This window comes from Accipiter gentilis, chromosome 19, assembly GCF_929443795.1.
Source record: "Accipiter gentilis chromosome 19, bAccGen1.1, whole genome shotgun sequence".
Lineage (NCBI taxonomy): Eukaryota > Metazoa > Chordata > Aves > Accipitriformes > Accipitridae > Astur > Astur gentilis.
Genome location: NC_064898.1, coordinates 23,965,687 through 23,990,230, shown reverse-complemented (window position 1 = coordinate 23,990,230; position 24,544 = coordinate 23,965,687). Strand labels below are relative to the sequence as shown.

General features: G+C 40.0%; 1 protein-coding gene across 10 annotated transcripts in view; it reads right to left on the bottom strand.

The window, feature by feature from the left end:
- TENM4 (teneurin transmembrane protein 4) overlaps positions 1-24,544 on the bottom strand; it is a 352,099-nt gene that overhangs the window by 170,431 nt on the left and 157,124 nt on the right. For 9 of the 10 annotated variants that reach the window (XM_049823080.1, XM_049823082.1, XM_049823083.1 and 6 more), the window contains 3 exons: positions 16,734-16,904; positions 11,544-11,758; positions 5,843-6,053 (listed from right to left, as the gene is read on the bottom strand). In XM_049823080.1, coding sequence (XP_049679037.1) covers positions 5,843-6,053; positions 11,544-11,758; positions 16,734-16,904 — 597 coding nt within the window. The remainder of the gene's footprint in view (positions 1-5,842; positions 6,054-11,543; positions 11,759-16,733; positions 16,905-24,544) is intronic. The other variant, XM_049823087.1, reaches the window with a different exon arrangement.

The window sequence follows — 24,544 nt, the reverse complement described above, 5'->3', positions numbered from 1 at the left end:
ACAGCAAACAAAAGATCTCTAGGCACAGAGAGCGCAAAACAATGTTAAAAGTTTCATCTCTGCACAGCCGCCCCTCCCATTTCCAGATCCAGGCTCAGGCTATGTTTGCTTTTTATTAAGCCCTATAAAGCAAACAGATTTACACATAGGATGGATGAAAAAGTGAAATCTCGCCGAGCACACTACTACACCTGCTTTCAGAGGGGAATTCTTGCGGCTCATAGAAAGCTCAGACAGAGGGCGTTCACCCCACTGTTCTGGCTCCCCAGGTGATACTCTACGTATCAGGCTGGGCAGGATTTGGCTAGGATGGAGATGGCAATCTACCGTTTTCTTGCCATCCTTCTGCATGGACTAATTCAATTCTCACTGAAAGACCTTCAGTCCTGTGGCCAGCTGGATGTTTAGTGGAAGACACCCTGCAGCGCTGCAGCATTACCTAAACCAGTGCTGTGGATAAGTGTAAGTTTTCCATCAAGCAGACCTGTCAACCTAACGTCATTCATGAGACCAAACTCACAAGGGAAAAAAAAAACCCTGTCACAGCCTGGCAGGGACTCATAAATGCCCTTTTTGCCTCCTACCTGAATTGAGTGACTGTATCTTTTCTAAATACTACCTAAGACCTACAAGCCTTACCACACTTTGAGAAGCTAGGTTAGAACTGAAAGCAGGAAACAAAGCGTCCAAAAAGGCGTGACGGCAACGAGAGTGTAATCAGAAAAAGCATTGACCAGCTGATAGAGTGTCTGTCAAGCAAAGGCTTGTAATGGGACACACAGAGCTGAAGGCAGAAAACTATTTGTGGAACATGCAAAGCTCTGCTGTTATTTTGCAGGAGAGAGATCAATAACATCAAAACTGAAGTTGTGATTTTCCTCCCTGCCATGGCTCTCATATGCCGCTATATTTCTTTTTCTGTGCAGAGCAAGAAAAGAGTTGCAAGTCTAGGAAGGAACAGGCTACTAATTAATTATCTGTAGAAAGTTACCACAAGGTGGAATTGCTCAGAAGTCCCTCTGTGAAACAGGAGGGCTAAGATGACCGTACTCGTGCAACAGGGGAGAACAACACTTACAGTAACTGAGCACTTCCATGGAGCAGCTGGAGTCTCACTCGCAGTTAAAAAGGGTCCTGCAGGATTCAGCAAAGAACTTACTAAACTTTCAGCCTCTTTTGCTGCATATGGTGTAAGGAGAAGTTCAGAAAAGGGTAGCTGGGACATTAAACCCACTTTTCCTCATGCAGAGTCCTGAAGATCTAATCACACATGGGGGAGGTTTAAGTCAAGTAACTCAGGCATTAAGGAGCTAAAAGAAAGCGTAAGCCAGAACAGATCACACCCCATGTTAGTCTGCTGTCTCCTGACTCCTCAATATTTATGTGAAACCAATTTAAACTTTTCCAGACGTTAGCAAAGCAAGTGTAAATACTGTGAATGGGTTGGAGACTTTGGATCACACTTATGCATCCCCTCTGAACTGGAAGTTGATAAAGTTGAAGTTAGCCTACACATAGGCAGCAAAATAAGGGACGCACATCTGAGTTACTCAAGCTCTTCCTTTTCCCTTTGCTAAGAACAAGCTAAACACAAAGGCAATTTCACTCCGAGTTAAGGAAGTGTCATTCTTGTCACCTCTCACACAAGGAGGGTTCCCAGTCCCATGCTTGCCTCTGTGCCCTGTAATTTCTTCTCTCCTCTCTTAGCTCAGTCCTACTGTGAAGTGCTCTGTTTGTATCCTTCTTGAGCGTGTACCGCATGGGGGTGGGTTATATTTTAGGCTATTGCAGAAGGGAGCTTGCCTTTTGATGTGTATTGCAAAGTGCTGTATGTGCTGGCAGCCCCTTATAAATAACATCGCCAGCTCGCTTTGCACTTTGGTGGAGGAAAGCACTTACAGTAGTTTTCTTTACGGTTAGCGGAGGGGTCAGGAGGAACAACGGTCCTTTTCTTAAACTTAAGCGTTGTCTCTTGCAGAACATAAAAGTGAGATAAGAGCTTGCATCCTATCATGGGTGCTCTACATGTGCTTCCTGTTGGGTGACATGCTGGTAAACAGAGATGCTCTCCTCTCACAGACAGCTGATTTTGCTTTTCCTTTTAATTTCTCAGTGGCCCGGCACAGTCAAGCTTGCCTGAGCTCAGCAGTAACAGCTGCTGGAAGACTCTTTCTCTCTGACTCTGTAGATGCTGTTTTCAGGCTCTCAGATGTTTCTTGCTTCTACTGAGCAGATTTTTGGCCAACACCTGTCTCAGATGTGCCGATTCCAGCTGATTCCTCAGCCTACTATTTTGCTCCACTTATACAAGATTGCTCTGAATAAATCACCACTATCAGGCAGAGGTGAATCCACAAGGCGCTTTTCAGAGAAGTGTTTCTATTAGAAATTTCAGAAAGTGCCACCAATGTCATTTACAAAAAGGTTAATGTATTATGGAGAGACCTTGATTGTCCATTCCTTTATAATGTCTTGCATTGTAATTCAGAGGAATGGGATATAAAAAAGCTATTAAAAGCTGAAAACTTTCCCAGAATGATCTTTTTTCCCTCCACCTGACTTGCCTGTATTATGCAGAAGTATAAGCTCTGACAGGCATTACGCTGCTGTATTCTCCCCGGGTTTACGTGCAGTGGCATGTAACAGGCACACATTTTGACACCACCTAACTCTTTAGTGATGATGATTCCACATCCTTTTAGAAAAGAGGCTAAACTGCCATCTCCTGCCCTCAAAATCAGTGCTAATGTTCCTGAGTGGATTTAGTTGTAGCTATATCGGATTCCAAAACTGTATGATGGACAGCCTCACAATTTATGAAATTTACTGTGTGTTATCAAACTGGGAATACAGATGCTTTTTTTCCATTTTCCTCCAGTTTTTGCTAGAATAATGGAGGCCAAATCATTCCAGACAAGCACTGCACAGTAATTGCAGTTGATATTGTCATACAGAGCCTGCAATGATTTTACTGGCTCTGAAGAGTTCAGTCTCTTGGAATATAGCAGCTATACTTGGAAAATCAGGACCCTTTCCATTCAACATTTTTATTGCTGAAGTAAAAGCTATGGTCCTTTACTCAGGTGAGTCCTTACTCGCAGGGGAGGTTTGCCTGAAGGAGTGAATGCACAGTTTGGCTTTATGAACTTGTCATTATGATCACCATCATCAATTTTGTGCTTTCTACTATTATCCGTGATTATTAATTAATGCTTAATGCATTTTCCCAGCAGTTCTATCACCCTTGCAGCATCTCTGGGGAAATGTCACTCTCCTCAGTTTTACATGGTGAGCAGCTGAAGCATGAGGCTAGGCTGGGTCAAAATGAGAACATCAATCAGAATTCGGGAGCTCCAGGCTGCTGGTCCTCTCCTTAGATCACTGGATCCTCCTTCTTCCTGCATCACAGCTATACTTTTCAAACACACTCTCACTGTAAGCCCTATGTCAGTGCAATAATAAAGGGAGATTTTTCTACGTGCTCCTGCCACAGAAATCAAATTAAATGGCAGCTTGCCTCTGACAGTCAACACAACTCCTCTGCAGGTTCCTCACCCCACACAGATAGATCTAAGGCTCTCATCATGCGTGACTTGATTTATTTGTTTGGCACTGCAATTTTACACCCTGGTTCATAAACACTGTGTCAGGTTGCTGTATCCTCTTTATTCTGGCACCGACAAAAATTATAACACTACAGTACTATAATATTTATAGACTTAAAATCTAGCAACCATGTCTTGCCAGACCTCATGAATACACTAGAAAGGTTCTGAAGCATTACAGTACATTTACACAAAACACCTGCCTTGATTTTTTTTTTAAAACAAGCTGTTGAAATCTAGACTAAGAAGAAAGGTACCAACTTGTTAAGGCTGTTACATTTTTTTATGGTACTTATAAAAATGCTGCACTATTCTGGCCGAAGTCTAGCCAAGAAGCCACGTCTTCCTACCTAAAATTCTTACTTATCTCAAGTGAGTTTCAAAGTGCATAGCTTGTACCTAAACAGTTTTGCCTGTACGCTATAGCTTTGTGTTGATATACAGCTGCCAGCGGGCAAAGCGATTCCCACGTATGGGGCAAAGTTCTCTCTTGTATAGCAAAAGAAAACTTCCTTGTACTGAAACACAGAATGATTCAAGGTCAACAGGGGATACATAGAATATATCATGGACTGTATATCATGGACTGTTCTGCTTATCATGTGGTCATGAAGGTACAGCAGAGTATAAAAAAAACCCAACCTGCCTTAAAGACAGTCTGACATGCTTCTCATCCGCACCATTCCCCTACTGTTCAAAGGCAAATTAAGAATGTTTTGTCTTCCCCCCCCCCCCCCCCCCCCCCGCCCCCATGTTAGTGCAATGAGGCCAAGGGAAAAGTCTGGCTAGAACACTTAGCATCACTTTGAAAACAAGAACAACTTGTGACTGTGCTTTAAAAGTGTTTTCTGCTGTGAGAGCCTTACTGATTTTCCTGTGATGGGCAATTTTAAACTGAAGAAATTCTTAGACAAGGAAAAAGAAGTTGCTTTCAGAAGAATACCTGGAGGTTCTTCTGGGCAGAAGGTGGTCGTTGTAAGTAAAAACTCAGACTGCTGAAGGAAACTAATGAAAGTAATCCACATTCTGTAGAGCAAGACTTCAATTTCATAAGCTAACATGTAACTATTTCTGGTGTTGCTTAACTGTGAACAGGATTGAACAGGTGCATTTCCAGGTTTTAAATTTAACACAGAGTATTATAGCAGTGTTTCCACTTCTGCATTAGATAAACTTTAGCACTAAAATGGAATATTGGGATCTTAATGACTTTGCTTTAATAAGACCTAAACTTTTAATTAACCTGCCAAGACAAATTACAGCCCATAGCTCTTAGGTAACTATTGCAGACAGCTGAGACTCAACACCAATGTCTCTTCTGGGAGAGGGATTAATGGCAGCTTTGGAATGAGTCTGCTTTTTTCAGCAAAGAAAAAAAAGTCCATTAAACAATCACTGTGGCTAGAAGAAAGCTGAGTGCTAGTTTTATGGAGCAATCTTTAAATTACAACCAAATGAATTTGGGTATATGAACTGTTTCAGCAGGTCAGTCAAATTTAAAATTAAATATTATTGAATCAGAAACAGATTCTGATATTCACAGGGTAAAGGAAGAATACCCAGTGTGCTGGGCTGTCAGGCAGCCCACAGGCAGCATCCTTTCCTCCGCGGACAGCAACAAATTGGTGCTTGTGTGCTGAACTGGCAGGGCACTTTACTGCCAGAGAAACTGAGACCTGTTTAGTTAATTTGTTCTTCTTAAGAAATCTCAGCTTCTTTCCGTTAGCAAGGAGAAACAAAGATTCCTGTTATTGTGGCTCCTATTGCCAAGCCTTGTAGTGCTCTTTATTGGAGTTTTAGCCCCAGTACTCTGCCTGAACTCCAGCTTGAGTAATTTTGACAGTGCTCAAAGGCAGGAGTGTCTGTCCCACAAAACTGTTGCATGGTGCTGCCTTGTGCTCTTCAATCGTTCCTCTACCTCTGCTCCAGAAAGAGAAAAAACCCAACCAACAACCCAAAAAACTAAATAAAAAGAAGATTAAAGGAAGAAAACGAAACAGGGAATTTCAAGCTTGTAATCCATTTTTGGCACTGGGTAGAATCTCATTACGGATATAGTTACTGAAAAGGCCTACAAAATATTTAGGGCCTAACAGTATTCAGCCTGTTGCTAAATACGATGCCTATAAGTATTCTCTCTGAAACCACACAAAGCTGCCATGCAATTCGAGTATGTGCATTAACACCTGGCCTCAAGGCATATTTAGCAGTTTAGGAATAATACAGGAAATCCTTACCAATAGCGGTAGTAAGAAAAGAAACCACTTCCGACTCCTTGCCATCATTGTAGAAGGCTAAATGCCATATTCCTGAATCTAAATACTGGATAAACCCTGTCTCATGGCTGGACAGGGGCACAAAAGCTCTGTGTTGCCGCTGAGGTCCTTCTAAGCTTCTCGCCTCCTGTGTCAGTAGACGTCTTCCATCAAGGAGCTCGACAAAGTCAAACTGAAACATAAAAAAGAGTGATGTTTGTGTGTATTTCGGGCTTCCTCAAGCTTTGTCTCTTGCTCTGGGTTTCTCTTATGAGGGAGACAGACATACTTCGCATTGAGTATTAGAAACGTACATCTACAGAAGCATCATGAACAGGATTTTCTCTGGTAACTCAAGTATGTTCCTGGACCACCTGCACGTAAACATTTTGGAAATAACTGGTATATGAATCTATTTTTCCGTAATGACATGAATCAAGAAATCATCTTTATTTAGAATGTGACTTGGGGCATATTGACCCTACTGATGTGTTCTCATTCTGTAGAAACATAGGCAGGGAAACATGAGGTCCAGGGACCACGTCTAAATTGCACTGCAAGTATGATGATAAGAAGCTTATTTGTTAGCTTCTTTGTGTCTTGGCTAATAAGGAAAATAGACAGAAAAAATGTATCTGGCCTAACCAGGTCATTTACCAGAATTGCTATGGGTCACCAAGGAAAAGATAAGAGGTATCTGTAAGTAAATTCTGGTAGGGGTTTTGCGGAAGTATCTTCCTTAGCCAGCAAGGGTTTTATCTTAAAGCAATAGCAAAAGTGGTTAAAAGATCATAGAAGATGAAGATGGAAAAGAAATAAAGTAACATACAAAAGTCCCATTTATGGGGTGGCTTTTGGAAGTTTTCCTCAAAAGGATGTATTTAATTTTTGCCAGGGTAACTTAAACTGAACAACTGCTTTGATTTTGCTACTACTATTGCAACTACCTTTAGTTCCCTATTTAAATAACTTTCCACTGACTTTCTGCAATAATTGTATTTTGTCAGGTAATATATTAATGGGGTGAGTCAGATACAAGCCTAGCAGGCATCACAAATGTGAAGTGATCCTTATCTAATCTGAGTTTTATCGTGTGTTTGGGTGAACAGGACATCTTGCGAGCAGAATCCAGTAGTTGAGGCACAGCTTAGCTTTTCTATTCCCTGACTTCACTTGGTTTTGCCTTTCTCATCCAGTTGGTCAAATAAGCTTGTTGTTTTGGGCAGGAAGAAGGAAAACAGGCAGAAAGAAACAAACCCACTTATTTTTGTATCAGTAAATGTTGCTGCACTGAATGGTTGCTGAGTGTTGGCTGAGTGTGGCTACAATATTTAGGCTTCCTAACCCTTTTGACTTTACTGTAGCGAAATTTGACTGCTTCTCTTATGTTATTAAGTTGTCTGGTATGGTCTTCAAAGTCCAGCTAGATATGAACTTGATGACATGTTCTTTCCTCTGCAGTCATCGCTAAGTTAAAAAAAATTAAAAGTTTTTATTTCCAACAACATTTTGAGAAATAAGCTATATATGACATAGCTTGCACAGGAAATGACAAAATTTGTCTCTGTATTTTTAATTATTTATTTATATGAAATAAGTTTTGAGCCTTGCTTTAATTTTTTTGCTATATTTCTAGATACAGATCTCTCAAATTTGGTGCTGAAGTGTCCTTTGAGAATGTAAAAGCTGGAACACCTGCAAAGGGCATTCCTTTTGGGCGTATATCCAAGTTAGCTTTGTCAGAGACAGTTTCTGTTTTGAAAAAATAGAATGTAAATACGAATTATAAAAATATACAATATAAAAATCTAAAATCTAATAATACATAATTAAAAGTGTAAGTTTCTGGTTTAAAAAAAAAAAAAAAAAAAAAAAAAGATTTAGCGACTTTAAGAGCATACTAGTGAGAGGTTGGTTTGAATGACACTTTGCGAGCCAGGTATTTGTAGCCACTCTGAGGATGAGCTGTGGCCTGGGCTGATTCCTCATCAGGTCTCAAGGTGGCCGTGACTGAGAAGAGCAGTGACAGAGGACAGCGCGGTGCTGTCTGGTTGCTGGGAATGTCTTAATGGAGTTGAGTTTCACTGAGGAACATATTGGGCAGGTGTACTAAAGAAGTAAAAACCAGTAAGAGAAAAACCTACTTATTTCCATTTCCATTTTGGAGCATGATGGAACAGATTGACTAGATTTTTAAAAGGTAACTGCAGACACCATAGGTAAACTTCATCTCCTCAAGTGCTGACATCTCTGTGGCAGCTTGAATTAGTTTCCTAGAACCACTGGATTGCAGTCAAAGCAAGAGACACTTCTAGAATGCAATCTGCCTCATCCTAAAGTTGACAACTAAGAAATTTCCCGTGAATTGTGCCTTACAAGCATACATTTCTTGCGACCTGCTAGATGTAGATGCTTAAAGCTTAGTGAGATGAAAACAATTTCAAGGCACCCGGGTACGGGGAGCTGCTGTTGTTACAGTCCAATCTGGGTTATGCTTACTCGGGGCTTCCTGCCCAAAGTAAAAATTTATTTTTATAAAAATTTGCAAGATGCTGCTGCAGATGTTGATGACTTTGCAAACTTACTAGTTACTAGTTGTAAATATTTACTGAACCACAAATGGATTGTGCTTTATTGTATTTTAATACAGTCAGAGATTTTTAATATGCCATTAGAGTTATTGCAAGCAAGGAAATTGTAGATAAAATACCATGTTAATCAATTCAAATTGTACAAATGGAAAAATGCCTCCCACAAGCTATGACGGCCAATCCCTAAAATCTATGATTTAACAAAATTTGACCTAGGTTAAAAAGAGTTTAAAAAATGATTTGATCTAGGAAGGTTAAATCTAATAGACCATAATAAAATTGTGTAACTTTTATTATGATTTGTTGAGAAGAATGAGAAGAAATGCCTTTAGTTAACAGTAAACTATTTTAGGCTTCTGCAGGATCTATTTCAAAGACTACAGAAATTTGGACCTTGCATTTTTTTCCTATTTATTAGTGCCCATGTTTATTGGCAACCTCGACTAGAAGACAGATCACCACAGGCACAGAAAGTTTCCCAAAGAGAATCTGGAATAGTTTGTTAGTTTAGCATGGATAAATATGATTTTTAACATTTTACCAAATTCAGGAATATATGCTAAGGGTCTACAGCCCTGGGAACAACTCTAATATCTGGAAAAAGATCAGACCATGTTAAGGCTCACACTAGAGAAAGTGGATTATCTAAACAGAAGAAATATCTAATTACCTAACACAGAAGAAAACATGATTATCAGCTAGAATTTTACTACTGCCATCAACTAGATAGGCTCGGGATAAATAATTGACCCTTTATTAAATTCTTCTAGGGGACACTGTATCACTGCTCTAAGCATACATTTTGCCAAAGTCTTATTTATGAAATTCCTTACAAAACCTGGAAATATAAAACTCATTTGGTAGATTTATGGGATGCAGTAGATACTCTGGATTGTGCGAAAGAAAGATGAGATTTATGTAATATGTATTAACTACGGGAGACAAGTTTACAATTTCAACACAGAAAGCAGGTTACCTATTTAATGATTCCTAAGACTAATCAACTATAGTGAGATTAAACATCATATAAAAATATATAGGAAAATAATGTTTTAACTGACAGCAGGTTTATAAAAGAATAAATCTAGGAAAAGGGATAATTAAAAAATGAAATTAAATATTAACAAGTAATAAATTGCTATTGATTCAATATCTGCAGCTTCATTAAGTTATTTCTTCAGAACAGGGTGGGTTTTGTGATCTGTTTCTATTAGTGTACTATGTTTTTTATTGTTTGAATAAAATTGTCCCTCTGGTCATTTTTGGTGATGTTTTGGTCCAGGTGATGATTTTTTTATATACTTGGCAGCTCTTAATTAGTAGCTACACAAAAAGCAGCAGTTACAAGGATTCTGAACAAGTGCATTGCCTCCTCCAGCACATAAAACTGACAAACATGTGCCACATCCCACATTCAACATTTCATTCTCAGCTCAGGCTTCAGCTGATACACAACCGTGCTGTTTTAAATGGGAAATGTCCCAACACTGACAAATCACTCAGAACATCCCAACAAAAATGAGGTTAAAGAAAATAGAGCAGCAATGGTGAAGTTGGTGTGGGCTTCTTAATTGCTTAAAACATTATTATGGTTGGGTGTAGTGCCCTGCTACATTTACAGATTTTGCTTTACATTCAATAGACTTGAAGTTTATGTGTTAAATTTTACATTTGTTATTTAAACACTTGAAACTATACATGTAATAACTCCTGTTCCATAGCAAAAATGATAATAAACAAGTAAAATCAACCCTGGCTTCTGATCTACAATTAGTGTTAGGTGACCATAACTTGAGTTTTTAATTAAATAATACAGGATTTTTAATTTTTAAATGTTTGAATCTCCATGTAAAAAGAGACTGATTAAAAATTGGCAATAACAGCACTACTGTGTCACTGAATTTATGAGCTGCTGATCCTATTGAAATATTTTTATTCTGCAGAAAAGTAGGCAGAGAAAGTGTAGATTTATGACACCTCTTTGACATAAATAAGTTGCAGGTGTGTTAATATGTAGAAAATACCATATTACCCAGAGAGATTATAATAAACATATTTGTTTGTTCAAAAAGAAAATAGAGGCAGGGTGTTTCCATAAATCTGAAATAGTTGTGTTGGTTGCTAGGCTTTTCAGTTAATAGTGGAGGGCAAGGGTAAGTTACAACATTAATATAAACCTGCTAATACTTTGATAACTTGCTGATGCAAGTGGGAGAAAGACGCTTTGCATTGCCAGTGAGAGTTATGCGCTAATGTATTAATCAATCTGGTTAAGAGCGGCTTAGAAACTGAAATGGAAAGTAGAGAAAATAATGTACAAAATCCTTATTTAAGGGGATGGTTCTTCAGAGCTTTTCCCAGAAGGTGATTTCTTGATATGGCTTTTGCCAAGGTGTGTCAAGAAAAGCAACCGCTGTCATTTTAATCCTACAGAATATTAACTATATCTAGATTTCTGCCTAAGTAAGCCGGTGGCTTTCTGTAAAAACTTGATTTTGTTTGGTTATACACCAGTTACTGGGCCCTGACCAATCTCAGACTAATCTGACAGTCAACATGCATAAAAGCCAAGAGTTGGTTCAAGGCAATTCAGCCCAGAAGACGAAAGTGAATCTTGCTCCCATGAGGGTGAGCGACTGGAGTCTTGCTGCTCTATCGTGAGAGGGGAAAAGCAGAGGCTGAAAGAGGGACACAGACCTGAGATCCATGAGACTGCTTAAGAGATTATTCTTTCTGATGTAGTTTGAGTGTGGCTGCTGCTGCAAGGGGCACTGGATGGAGAAGGTGATATCTCGTGCTGCTAGGAGCAACCAGCTGATACCCTCAGTGACCACCAGCCCTCAAACCTCTTCTCCTCCTCTGGCAGCTTGCTGCCTTAGGCAACTGCCTGCTTTGCCTGTGCCTACAGCCCACCAGGTTAAGGTGTGTAAATTTTGCCGTTGTCAGTGGATTATCTTTCTCTGGATAGATGACCTTTAACATCTTGCAAGCATGCACCAAATTCTTGAAAGAAATAGCTGAAATAAAACAATAAGCCGTAGGAATATACATTTTAAGACCACTATTATTTAATTGAAATGAGGTCCCATTACCTGTGTGTGTGAAGGTGGGAGGCCTTTTCTGCCATAGATGCCAACCAGAGCAGCCTTTCCTAAAGACACATTGAATTTCAGATGCACAGGGTGGTCGATGAACACCTGAGATCTCCAAAAGATACCAGGAGGGATCTTCTGTGTGGCTCGTCTGCCAACATCAATTTCTCCAGAGTCTATAAAACTGTCGTCTGGAAAGAAACTACTGGGCTTTCCTGCCAAAACACAGGAACAAAAATCTTGGATTAGCCTTCGATCCTAAAAGTAATGCAATCATACTGGTGTCTCTGACACTGATCTTGAGAAACAGTCTATTAGTGTCCTAGGTCTTCAGAGTACTTTGTCCAGCCAATCCATATGATTATGGGAGGAAAACTGGCAGGGTTACTCCTGGCTTCAGTAACTGTTTTGTTTGAAAACATGAACATGGGAAGAGGAACCTGGAGAAAAATGGCCTTTTGTTTAAACTGTAACATCAAAGAGTGTGTAATTACATTCTGAAGAAAAGAATACATCATATGACATTACATCCTAAATGAGTATAAGCTCACGGATGGAGAAGTCATCATTAAATTAGCAAAGACAAGTGTAGTGAGAGTGAGGTAGACATGTGTCACAGAAAGGAATGGTAGCGTGGAGAACAGCAGCATGAATGATGCCTAAGTGGGGCACGGAAAATGTTTCTCTATTAAATTAATTCTTGACAGTGGAAACAGTATTTGAAATTTGTTCAACAGTCAAAAAAAAAAGATAAAGAAAAAAAAGGACTGAGAAAAATGAAGGAAATCATACCCAGCACTTGAGTAATATCTACTAAGAAACATGAGAGGTTTTAATTGGGTTTCAATAGAATCTGTAAAGTGTGTTATGATTATCCATCTTCTTTCAGAAGACAAGCAAATGGAGGCATCTGCTTCTTAAAGCGACTACCAGGTTGGAGAGCCTGGGCATCCAGATGGCAATCAGTACATGCCATAATATCCAAGGGAGTCAGCAGAGAGCTCGGCATCCCTGGAAAACACATCTGAGAAATGCCAGGTTAGAAATTCACACACAGTTCTCGAAACTGGTGACCGCTTCAAAAAATCTGGACCCAAAGGAAGGCCAGGGAATGAGGGGCAGAATGAAAAATAAAATGCCAGAATGTTGCCTTTTCAGCCTTTACTATGAGCAGTAGCCACAGCTTTACCTGCAGTGCATAAAGACGGTGAAGGAGGCAATTGCTTAGCAAACAGCCTTTAGTTAAGGACACTTCTAGTTGAAAGTATGCAGTAAAGATTTGGCTTTAGTAAGGAGAGCATCATGTCACCAACAAGGACTAATTATTAATTTTAGAAATTCAAATAAATTTGTTATCTCATTTCCGTGCCATTACAGCACACTACTATCTGTTTCACATATCAAGCAATTCTAACAAAAGGAGCAGGAAACTTTCAGGAACATACAATCTTTTGTAGGAAAACCACATTGTGAGATTTTTTTCTTCCAGAACCTACATTTGGGAAACAGGAAACAAAAATATCTTTTCCCATGCATCATGAATTCAAGTCAAATAGTCTTAGAATTTTTAGAATTTACTTGCCGTGTTGAAAAGGTGATTGGTAGAACAACCTTTCATTTTATTGTTTCAAATTATAGTATTTCCTTTAATATTGTATAACATTAATTACAATATTTCCTTTAACTTCTCCATATACCATCCCAACATAAACTCTCCAGGAAAAAAGAGATGCAAATTGTTAGCAGTCTCTGAAAATCCATATAGAACTTACATGCATATTAACTGTTAACAAAACAAGTCCCTGAAGGTGTTTCTTTGTAGGATGGAGAATTTCTCTCTCTCTCTCTCTCTTTTTGTTGTTTTGTTTTTAATTATGTAAAACTTTTTAGCAGAACATTTGGTCCCAATAATACTAACCCCTGATTAAAGTTAGCAGCTGCTTAAGTACACTGTTGGAAAGGGACTTGATGGCATGTTTCATTTCTGTGCTATCTTTTGGCAGAAGTTTTATGCATACAAGCACAGTCTAGCAAGCAAGGGCTGTATACATGTTCATAGAATAAAAGCTACTGGTAATTTTATAAGATCTGCATTTATCTTTCTTTGTTCATCGCAATCAAAAAAATACAGGGGGAAAATCTGCTGACTTTTTATCCTTTTTTAGTCAAAGTGTATATTAATAGAAATAATCAGAAGCAGCTTAGGTAAACGGACATACTTTCCGAATAATTTCGTGCTGATAGAGTACAATTGTACAATGAAAATCAACTAGCTTGATTCTGAAGGGGATTACTTTATCAACTGGATTGTTAATATTTATTTGGCATACTAAAAATTACTTTGCACACTGTCAGGATTAAAGGAAACAGTTCCCATGTCTTCATGCAAAGTTTCTTATTCCATTATTGTAAGATGAAAAGATTCAGAATTCTAGTAAAAAATAGCTAAAGACATCACATGTTTTGGTTCAAATGAAGGATATATTTTTCTGATTACTACTGACATGTTTTATGGATTCTTAGAAATTCACATGAAAACCTAAAGTATTTGATATGCACCCTGATTGTTCATTAATAAAGATGGTACATCGGAGTGATCAGGGAAGGTGAGAATTTAATATGATAGATGTTGCTATGCAAGAGAGAGCCTGGAGAAAATGAGCACAGTATGTATTCTGCCTGTACAGAGAGCAGCGCTTGCTCATGCGAACAAAAATGCTTCTGTGATTGCAAAAGACAATTTCACAGAACTAATTGTTTGCACACACAATTACAAAGTTTGTTTCCTCTTGGTGGACAGTTGTATGTCCGAGAAGCTGATATCCTAGGAGCTGTTATATCATGTTGCCAGCGGTTGACATTTATCCTGATACAGAAGTCCAGAGAAAGGCTCTCTTCACTAGGCTGAATTCTGTCCCTGATATCCATCGTGTTTCATCAGTTTTAGCCTACAGTAAGATCAGGCCATATGGACTGGATACTTCATAAAGAAAGCACAATAAGAAAGCAATTTCAGCTTCTAATCAGAACTTAGGTTTTAATCAGAATATCTGTCTCCTTAAAATTAACTTCAGGTCTGAATTCTTAATTGGGCTGTCAATTACTTTGCTCTTTCCACACATTACCTTGAACTTTTTAGTTGCCGTAGCAACTATTCCTAATTTATTTGGATATCAAAATGAACTATTTCATTTCAGGCCTTGCTGAATCTGCTTGTATTTTTGACAGCAACGTACCCTGACTCATGAAAACACTTAAGAACACACATTTCTCTGACTTCAATCACAGTTAATTGCATGCTTAAATATAAGCATGTGATTAAGTGCTTTGCTAAACAGAGATGGGCTTAAACACAGGTAAATGCTGGGCTGGAGCACAGCACCAGATGAGAAGGAATGACTGTTACTGGGAATTGGCAAGATGTTGGTAATGATTCATTCAGATCAGCTGTAAGGATATTCTAACACATTCCAGCCTATTTCACTGTGATCAAGAAGACTTTCAAATACATTTCAAGCCATTTTTTAATAAATTTCAATCACATACATTCTGGTTTAGAATAGCAGCCATACAACACTGCTAGTCCAGAATTAGTTGCATAGTCACCTAATGGGGAGGGAGATGCATTTTAAGGCTGGGAAGTGTTACTCCTGCAATAAAGATGTTGTTCTGACGTGGTTTTTTAGTCAGGACAAGATATTCTCCTCTAAAGCCTACAGATTCCCCAAGATCTATACGAAGCACTAACTTCAGGGGTCTTCTAATGATATAACTAGGGTATTTCCCAGATTTCTCTTTTAGCAGAGCTTTTTGGCAGCAATTAAAACTTCTACTGATGTCACTGTAAGCATGGCTGAAAAAGAAATCAAGTGGAGGTCTTTGATTTGGACAGCAGCTTTGGATACATCAATTTATTTTCATTTTGACTTTTAAAAGGAAACAGATCAAAACTAGATGTTTCAAAAATAAAACATATGGCAAGTTAGAAGGGAAAAAAAAAAAAGATCTGTCATGAAGTATTTTTGAACACAACAGCAGGGATATCTGCAGCTTGCTGCACTGGCTAGTAAGGTTTGCTGAGAATTACCTGCTGAGCTGATTTTTCCTTACAGCAACTTGATGTCAGCCATCAGTTGCTAGTAAATACACTGTTTTAAGGAACACACATAATTATGGCCTTTACTTGGACTAATAAAGACAGATAAGCTCTTAAAGAAAGAAATGCTACAATTAATTTAAATTAAACATGTAAACATGGGCTCTCAGCCAAAGTCTAGGGAAATCTGTGGAAACTTCTGAGTTCAGTAAGTTGCCAGAACAGTAGCATACTTCTTATCTCTTACCCACAAAACTTCCTCCCCTAAAATAACTACCAAAAATAGCCAATGACATCAGTTTTACTGGGATCTGTTAACCTCGTATAAAGAAGCTTGACACACAAACAAAAAAGCTTTCTGAAAATCCGAATTTTGCATTTCTCCAGCTAAGTCTTGGGAAGGATAAACCACCTCTCCTTTGCAGAACGTACAGGTACTTTTGGCAGTGCACAGTAAGATATAAAGCTGCTGGATAATGCACTGCTGAATTGACGTCCCATCAGTTGCTTCTAATTTCAGTGAAAATTGCAAGCTGTCGACATCATGATACTTTGTGAAGACTAGGCCTTTTACCTGGCTGCTTTTGCAAAGAGATGGCCAACTCTGGAGTGCCAAAAGTCACAGTGTAATAGCTCTTAGTAAACATTTTGGTCCTCAAAACATTTGGTACTAGGTGGCAACGAGTAGGCAAATCCAAACATTTTTGTGCTGTTGTAGAGAAAGCTTGATGCAATGCTCCAGAAATCGTTTAATTTTCAAGACACAATTTTTTTCCCATGAAAACAGCCACTCGAGGCAGGGTTTTCATGACGGCCTTCTGTAGCCTGTGAGATATGGTACAGACGGTTCTGCCTTGAGAATGCCTTAGATGTGTGGTGAGGGTTGCACACAGTTTTATCAGATTAGCGGACATCAGAAGGGTATGAAACTTAGAAACATACGGAAACAAGACCGATGACTACTAGCTCTAGACGTAAAAGACTGGAAAAAGCACCTGATGATGGCAGCATTGAGGGTAATGGAACATGAGATTGGATGGCTGGAGTTCAGAGGCAGACAGAAGACTCACAACATGGACACACACCAACCATACCTTCACTGGTTCCTTTGCCTTTCCTGTCAGGTAACTCTAACCCTGTGCCCCCCGAAGGATATAAGGAGACGTCCGTTGGCACTGGCCAACTGCTGGCTGTGTCTTCCGTGATTTCATACATCTGCCCTTCCATCGGCTGCAGGTGCCAGTTTAGGCCAAACAGGTGCATGGCTGTGGTGAGCAATGAGAAAAGTCATCTTTTTCTGTTTGGGAGAGTTTCAGAACCACAGGGGCAGTTTCTAAGCCCTTGCTTCCCTGCCTTGTTAGTCGTCATTGCTTTAGGACAAGAATGGGATTAATGTAATTAGACAGCCCCTGCTGTTTCTACCATACCAACTCCCTAAGTCTTTCCACCCACTTCAACTTGTTTTGGGTCACCTGTACCAATCCATTCTGCTTCTTCCAGTAGAACCATTCCTGACCCGTTGTCAGCATGAGAGAATAACCAGGCACAGTGTTTCAGAAAGGTCCCAAGGCTGGGGTGACAAAGCCGTGAACACAGAAATACAAGGAGTATTATTTACCAACATGCCAAAAAATACCAGGAAACCGCACTCAATTGTTTTGCTGTATTCATAGCGTATTATATAAATGCTTTTTTTTTTTAAACCCACCAATTATACACAGAAGCTTTTATAGACATCTCTGACAATTTTTTCCTGAATAAGACCAAGTAAAAACTAAGGCAATTTAAGATCCATCTTGCACACATGCCTTTGTGCTCAGCAACAGGAATGCGAGCGACTGACTGAGCCCTCCTTAGTACGACTCAGCTTCTCCTAGTCAGATCAAAGATACATCCTCAAGATTTGAAAACAAGCAGCACCGCTTAGATTTGTGTGATATCAGGGCGTAGCTCTCTGTAGGTTTCTGGGCCATGCAAAGTCATCCAGTGCACACATGAATCTATTTCAAGGCATTACATAAAGACAAGTAAAGTTAAGGAATAAGACAGAATACTTAAAAAGAAAACACATGTATGAGGAGTATGGAAAATCATATGCTTATATAACTAATACTTGCCCCTTGAAAATATAAAGCAAAAGAATGTGGCTTCCCATATCGGTTCTTCCGTCCCCAACATAAACATTTCATACTCAATCAGTATCCAGTTTAGCTTCAGGCTCTAGACAGCTAAATAACCTGATATTTGCTACACTTGGAATGACATTTCTTTTTTTAAGGGAACACCTTGATATTTTACACTATAATTTCTCCAAGAAACTGTACAATGGCACTAGCATCACAGTCACTTACCATAAACAAACCAGTAAAGAAATAGAGCATTTCCATTGCCTATAGTTCTCATTTTATTCACAAAGATACATCTGAGCTTGGCAAACACTGTCAGGGACAAGTGGTTAGTTTATTTAAGCCTGTGCATCAGGAACAATGTTTTGAAGAGGATTGAAAAGTAACCTGAGTAGTTCTCCAAACCCAGCATGTTTAGGTAAATTAGGAAAATCAGTGACTTTTTCCCTTCAGTCTCAATTAGGTCATCTATCATTTACGAACACGAACAAGTTTGTCTTTGCACTACTACAACATCACAAAACACAATGAGAGTAAAACTCTCCTTTTACCACATAAGCGGGGACTGGGTTTGTTAACAAAGTCTTAACCATTCAGAAAGGAAATACTCTTCTAAAACTCCCAAACAGCAAGAAAGCACAGCAAGGAAGGTCTTCTGAGGACCTGTTCAAAACTCAAAAATTGTATACAGGTACACATACCAAGAGGGAATGCCACCAACACAACTGCAAATTCTACCAGGACACTTTAGGCAGAGGGGCCAGTATTTTCATCTGAAAAGACTATATTTACTTGGCAGAGAAACTGTGCAAGGGAAGAGAGGAAATCTGACTGGGAGCAAGGAATTTGCATCAAGCATTTGGCATTGCTATGCTTGCATAATATCTTTGTGTTTATATGGCCCTCATCATCAGAGTGCCGGGGCACTTCATAGCTATTAACCTCATAAAACCTCATCAGGTAGGAATCTCTTCTTTCTGCTTTACAGAAAGGAAAAAGAGAACTACAGCAGATTAAAGGACTGACTCAGTTCACTTGTTTGGGCATTAAAATGTGGTTGTGGTTAATTCACTTAACTTTATGCTCACAGGTTCACAAGCCCGAACAGACATTTCATGCCCCCCTCTGCCAGCAGTTTTCACGCTAAACTCAGTACTGGATGCTGCCTGAGAATGCCATCCAGGCTGGAACTTCTCTCTCCATGGACCTGAGTGTTACCTGGGTGCTGCTGAGCTGTTCCAGAGCTCGGGGGCTTAGGTGTTCTGAGCACGTGCAAGTTCCCACGTTTAACCACACGGATGTTTGTAGTTCCAAGCAGAATGAAAACTGTACTGTTTGCTCCTCCAAACTCAAGCAATCCTAGACAGCAAGCAGTCTGGATGCCTCTGCTGGCTCTGAGTGCTTAATCCCAACTCCATCTACCAGATGTCTTCACATTACAATGACTTGCATGAGCTTATACTGGGCTTCACTGGTTCAGGCAGGAATTGAGCCAGTGTTTTGGTTTTTTTCACTACACCATTTGACTTGCTCTCTCCTTTGGATATCACAGTCTAAGTGCCACCCAAACTCTTAGGAACACATTGAAAGGACATTGTTTCCCCAAAAGGCCATTGTTTTCCTGAAAGGACAGTGTTTCCCCTCCTCTCCTTAGGAGGAATTTGCTGCTTGTAGATCCTTATTTACTGCAAGAAAAGAACTCAGCATTGGTTTGGATGTAGTGGGAAAGCTATAAGCACTTCTTTCAGACATGTAAAATGCATTTTAAAACACCTGAGAGGAGACGTCTTACGAAGGGAATAGCTTGCTTCAATGTAACAATAGAACTGGGAGCCTGGAAGTGCTGTGGCTTTTTTTGCATGTTATCCACCCCTTTGAGCAAGTGAATCAACCATTCTATGTCACCATTTTTCCCTAAATGTTTCCAAAGCGTCTTACAATGTCCCAACATAAAAAATATGACAGAATTATCTGTAACATAGATACTGTGTTATCACAGAGAGATAAAAGGCTTGCATTAATATGTTAACTTTTGTCTTTGGTTAATAGATTTTATATAAAGTAAAAAGCTTGTTGTGTCCCTTGATCCCATCACCGCATAGATCATAGAATCACAGAATGGTTTGGGTTGGAAGGGACCTTGAAGACCATCTAGTTCCAACCCCCCCTGCCATGGGCAGGGACACCTTCCACTAGACCAGGTTGCTCCAAGCCCCATCCAGCCTGGCCTTGAACACTGCCAGGGATGGGGCAGCCACAACCCCTCTGGGCAACCTGTGCCAGTGTTTCACTATCCTCGTAGTAAAGAATTCCTTATATCTAGTCTAAATCTACCCTCTTTCAGTTTAAAACCATTACCCCTTGTGCTGTCACTACATGCTCTGGTAAAAAGTCTGTCTCCATCTTTCTTATAAGTCCCCTTTAAGTATTGAAAGGCTTTAAGAAGGTCTCCAACGATGACCCATGAGAATGAGATCTATGCACACCATGCATACAGAAGCGTAAAAATCTGAAAACCACAGAGAATTATTTGAAAAGCATTTTGATTACTAAGTGGCTTGAAAAGAATTCAGAAAATGGAGCGCAGAAGCTTGGAGCTAGTACTCTATTCAGGGTTTCTGATTTGTTGTTTCTAAGCACAAAATAAAAGCCTATAAATATTCCCACCCATAAGGCAAAGAGACATCATGCAATTTCTGCTGCAGGTAGGTGATAACCACAAAAGCCTTCCTGAAACCAGAACAAAGAGTCAGATTTACTTTGGAAACATACTCTGGTAGCAGGTAAGTTATCAGGAAATCACCTGATTAAGTGTTTATCATTACTATCTTCCAAAGACCAATAGTGTCTGATTGGCAAGCTGGTGGAAGACTCATTCTTCTGCTTGCTCCCCCTAACTGCCATACTCATGCTAAAAAGTCAAGTAGTAACAGCAGTGGATGTTTTGGGTCTCTACATCTCAGTGGGATCTACAAAAATTGTTTAGGCACACAGTTGTTTAAAGGTTTTAGGAGAGGCACAAATCAACCTTGTTCTGTGCTAAATTGATGCAAAGTTCTTTCTTGTGGAAAAAAAAAAAAAAAGAAGATGACCATACCAGGGAAAACCCTGGAACTACGGATGAAAGGCACAATCATATACTTTGAAGTGTTAATGTTCCTAAAAGCAAAGTGAAGCTGTAAAAATAGTTTGAGATTCCTGATGTTCTCAGTCTCCAGGTCAATGGAACCCACTGTTGACATTTTCTCTGGCTTTCCCCCCTCCCTCTGCTCAGCTAGATGTAAGATGTGGCTCACAAAGAGCAAATGCCCTCCTAAAAGCCCCCATGTCCTTCTCCCCCTCCCTCCCCAACATGATGCTCAGTAGATATTCAGTTATTGAAGGCTCCCCATGTATTAAAAGAGCACACTGCAATTAACAATCATTAAAGTGTACCCTTTTGTAAAATACCATGTAGCTTTCACTGCCTAGGAAGCCTCATGACATGCTCTTTGCAGAAGCTTTGGTTATATTTCCCATGGCTAATAAAACTCTTTTGTCTGCCTTCTCTTGGAATGGAAACACCACTTAGGGGAAACCCTGCATGTGTCCTCTATGGGCTGTTTCAGCACCAACAACTTAGATGATATAAAGGCATCTGGGGCTTCTGGCCCATTATGCTCATGTTTTGACAGCAAGTCTTTGACTTGCACAACCTTTTAACTGTAGCTAAGTGCTAGCAAAAAGTGCCCTGAAACTTGCTGAGTGGGTAACAGAATTTTCTGTGGCAGAATAAGCCACCTTATCCTCAGTCCTAAGTCACCTCTGGCTGCCTTCTTGGTGGGGAAAAGAAGGACGCCAAACTCCAATCCTTTGAGGTTTTGATTACTTTGCCGAGTTCAGCATTTCAACCATGGCAGCGTGATGTGGCTATTCATTTGCTGGACTCAGATTCACTTTAGCAAAGCAAATTTACAAACAGTTTAGCATCAGCTGAGCTATTTAACCATCCAAATAAATCAAAGTTCATACTGGTGGAACCAAGTATTCAGGATTATGTTTCTTTAGGTTTTAATACATTATCTCTTTCTGTATTGCAGTATTCCTACTCCATAGCTGTTTGTGGAGGCCATGAGCAACATTAGCTGATGCTATTAAGCCAAATAAAGAGGAACATTGTTTCCAAGTTTGTTTTGAAGAGCCCCAGGCTTTTGGGTATCTTTGTATTATTGTCACTTGCTTATGACACAGCAAAACGCTAAAGTCAAAACAACTTACTCAGCGGAGTAGAGAACAAAGAAACTGGTAGAGCATTTAGGATGAAAAAGGACAAACAAAGATAATAATTCACATGGTCAACCAAATGGACGTCTCTTGGGACAGGTTGATGGAGCGAAGGAGTTAGCAGAGAGAGGCAGATGATTGTGATAGATCACAGGGAGAAGAAAAGACAAGACATGCTTACTGAAGCATACGAGACCCCCAGAAACTACACCACTCAGCAAAAAACTGAAAACCACGCTGCTGGCCCTTTATTAGCTTGTTGCTTTGTCCAAAGCAGCAAGCTACGTGTAATAAATAACCAAACCAATCAATTACAATGTTTGAAATTAAGGCTACGGCTGAAGCTACCAGCTGCTTCGATAGTGTTTGTTAATGCGCTCTCCCAGCAGCTCGCAGGCTCGGCTGCTGCCTTCTCGCTGGTCCTCTCACAGCTACGTCCTGCAGGTACTGCTGCGGGCCTGGTGATTCCTCACCCGGGCAAAGCTCCTAGAGAAGCTAAGGAATGAATCAAATAGCAACCGTTTTACAGTTAACAACTGATCTTGCCCTGAACAATGAATAAAGAGTTTCTCGGAATGGGAGCTCAACAAAACAAGTTAATCATCACCACCATGAGCGTGGGGCACAGCCAGGATTTACAGCAAGCGCAGAGAGTAAACGGCATGCAGGCAAGACAGAAAGTTTTTGGGGCTTCTCATTTGAAAAACCTAGCCAGTCTCTTTACGCTAAGAATGCTCCATAGTTTGAATCCATATTTATCTAAGGAGGTCAGTATCTTTTGCATAAATAACAGAGGGGAGCGCACAAGCTTTGGAAAAGTCAGGCTTCTTCCCACAGCCACTCCACCCTACCCCAGCTCAGCTGTACTAACACTGGGCTCAACCTGGAGAGGAGTTTGGCTCCACCACTTCACTGGTTTCTACAAGCACCTCACTGCACTGGTGACAGCAAAGCCAAAGCCAACACAAGCCAAAGGACCCCTCCTGGTAGGGAGAATGGTTTTCCAAAGCCCCTCAGTGCAGCAGGGGGAAAGGAGAAAATGGGAAAAGACAGTGTGAGAAGGAACACCTGTGAGGCACTGATGCCATAACAAACAACAATAAAAACGAGAAAGAAAGGGGAGGAAGGTGAGAAAAATACAGAATGAGAGAAACTGAGAAAAAAGAGAAGGTTAGGAAAGAGCAAAGGAAAGCTAAGGAAAAAAGAAAAAGGGACTTGGAATAGGAAAAACAGCTGGAGATCAGTCAGTGGTTGAGAAGACATTTATATAGCTTGTTTCTTTTCTCTCCCCTCTTTTTGTGGAATTAAGCATAAGGTATGTGGTGGTTACATATTCCTCTTTAACCTTCAGGTTCGACAGTCAGACTTATAATAACACACTCTCTAAAATGAGACCTGAGGTTTGCTTTTTCTCCTTATTGAAAAAAAGCTGAATTCCACTACTGAATTACTCAGGGCTAATTTTGACTCAAGTAAATGTATTGCTTGCGCTCCTGTCTCTGGAATAAACTTGACTGTAATTATCTGGATAACTGTCTCTCTCTACACAGAAATTATATGATTTCTGTAGAAGTGGGAGAATTGACTGTTGCAGAATTAATCATATTTTTGTGACATTCAATGTTATGAAAAGGAGCCTTCCAGCATGAAATAATCACTGGTTTGTCAGTCTTCAATAAATCAAGGAAGAGGCACGCAAGATTAAGGAGAATAGAAAGAGTAAAACAAACATTAAAAAAGGAAATCAACCGGTTTGTTTTTCTCTTACATCGTTCTTCCATTTCAGTGCTGGACAAGGCTTCTGTGTCCCACTATGGCAGAACATACCCACACAGCAAGAGTTGAGGACTGAAGTGGCTCCGCTGCCCTGCTGGTGTTGGCAGAGGGTAAAAGCAGCAAGCCTGGATGCAGTATATTGTACCCGCTCTCCTTGTTTGTAAGGTCAAATCCTGGACCAGACAGATTCGGGCTATTGTCCATCTAAGGGTACGGGACACTTTGAGTGTTGCAGTTATTTAATACCCAAGGACCTAACAGGTTCTCAGGCCTGGAATTTAAATCTGGGTTCCTGACTAAAGATCCCAATGGTTCACCATAGCATGAATTCACATCATTTACACAAACATCCCAGGGTCTCTGAGCCAGCCACTGTGGGGCAAGGAGAGAGGGATTCCTGCAAGGTCAGTTCTTTCATGGACTTTGGCAGTTACCTTGCAACCAGAAACTCTGCACAGAGCTCTGTGTCGTTTCTAGCGTTGGAAATTATTTCCTCTGTGTAAATGCTTTCCTTCCATGGCTTAAAGTTCTCAGTCAAGGAATGGAAAACCTGACTTCAGAAATCATCATCCTCTGCCCAAATAAATGTGAGCTTGCACACCAGGATAGGACTGCAGCCATGTGGGAACAAAGAATCCTGTACACAGCGCTCTCCACAATCCAGCTACACCGGGGCTGCTGTGCAGTTAGAAATGTAAAATTAATAGGTCACAAAGGAACAGAGCCCAAAAGGCAGCTTG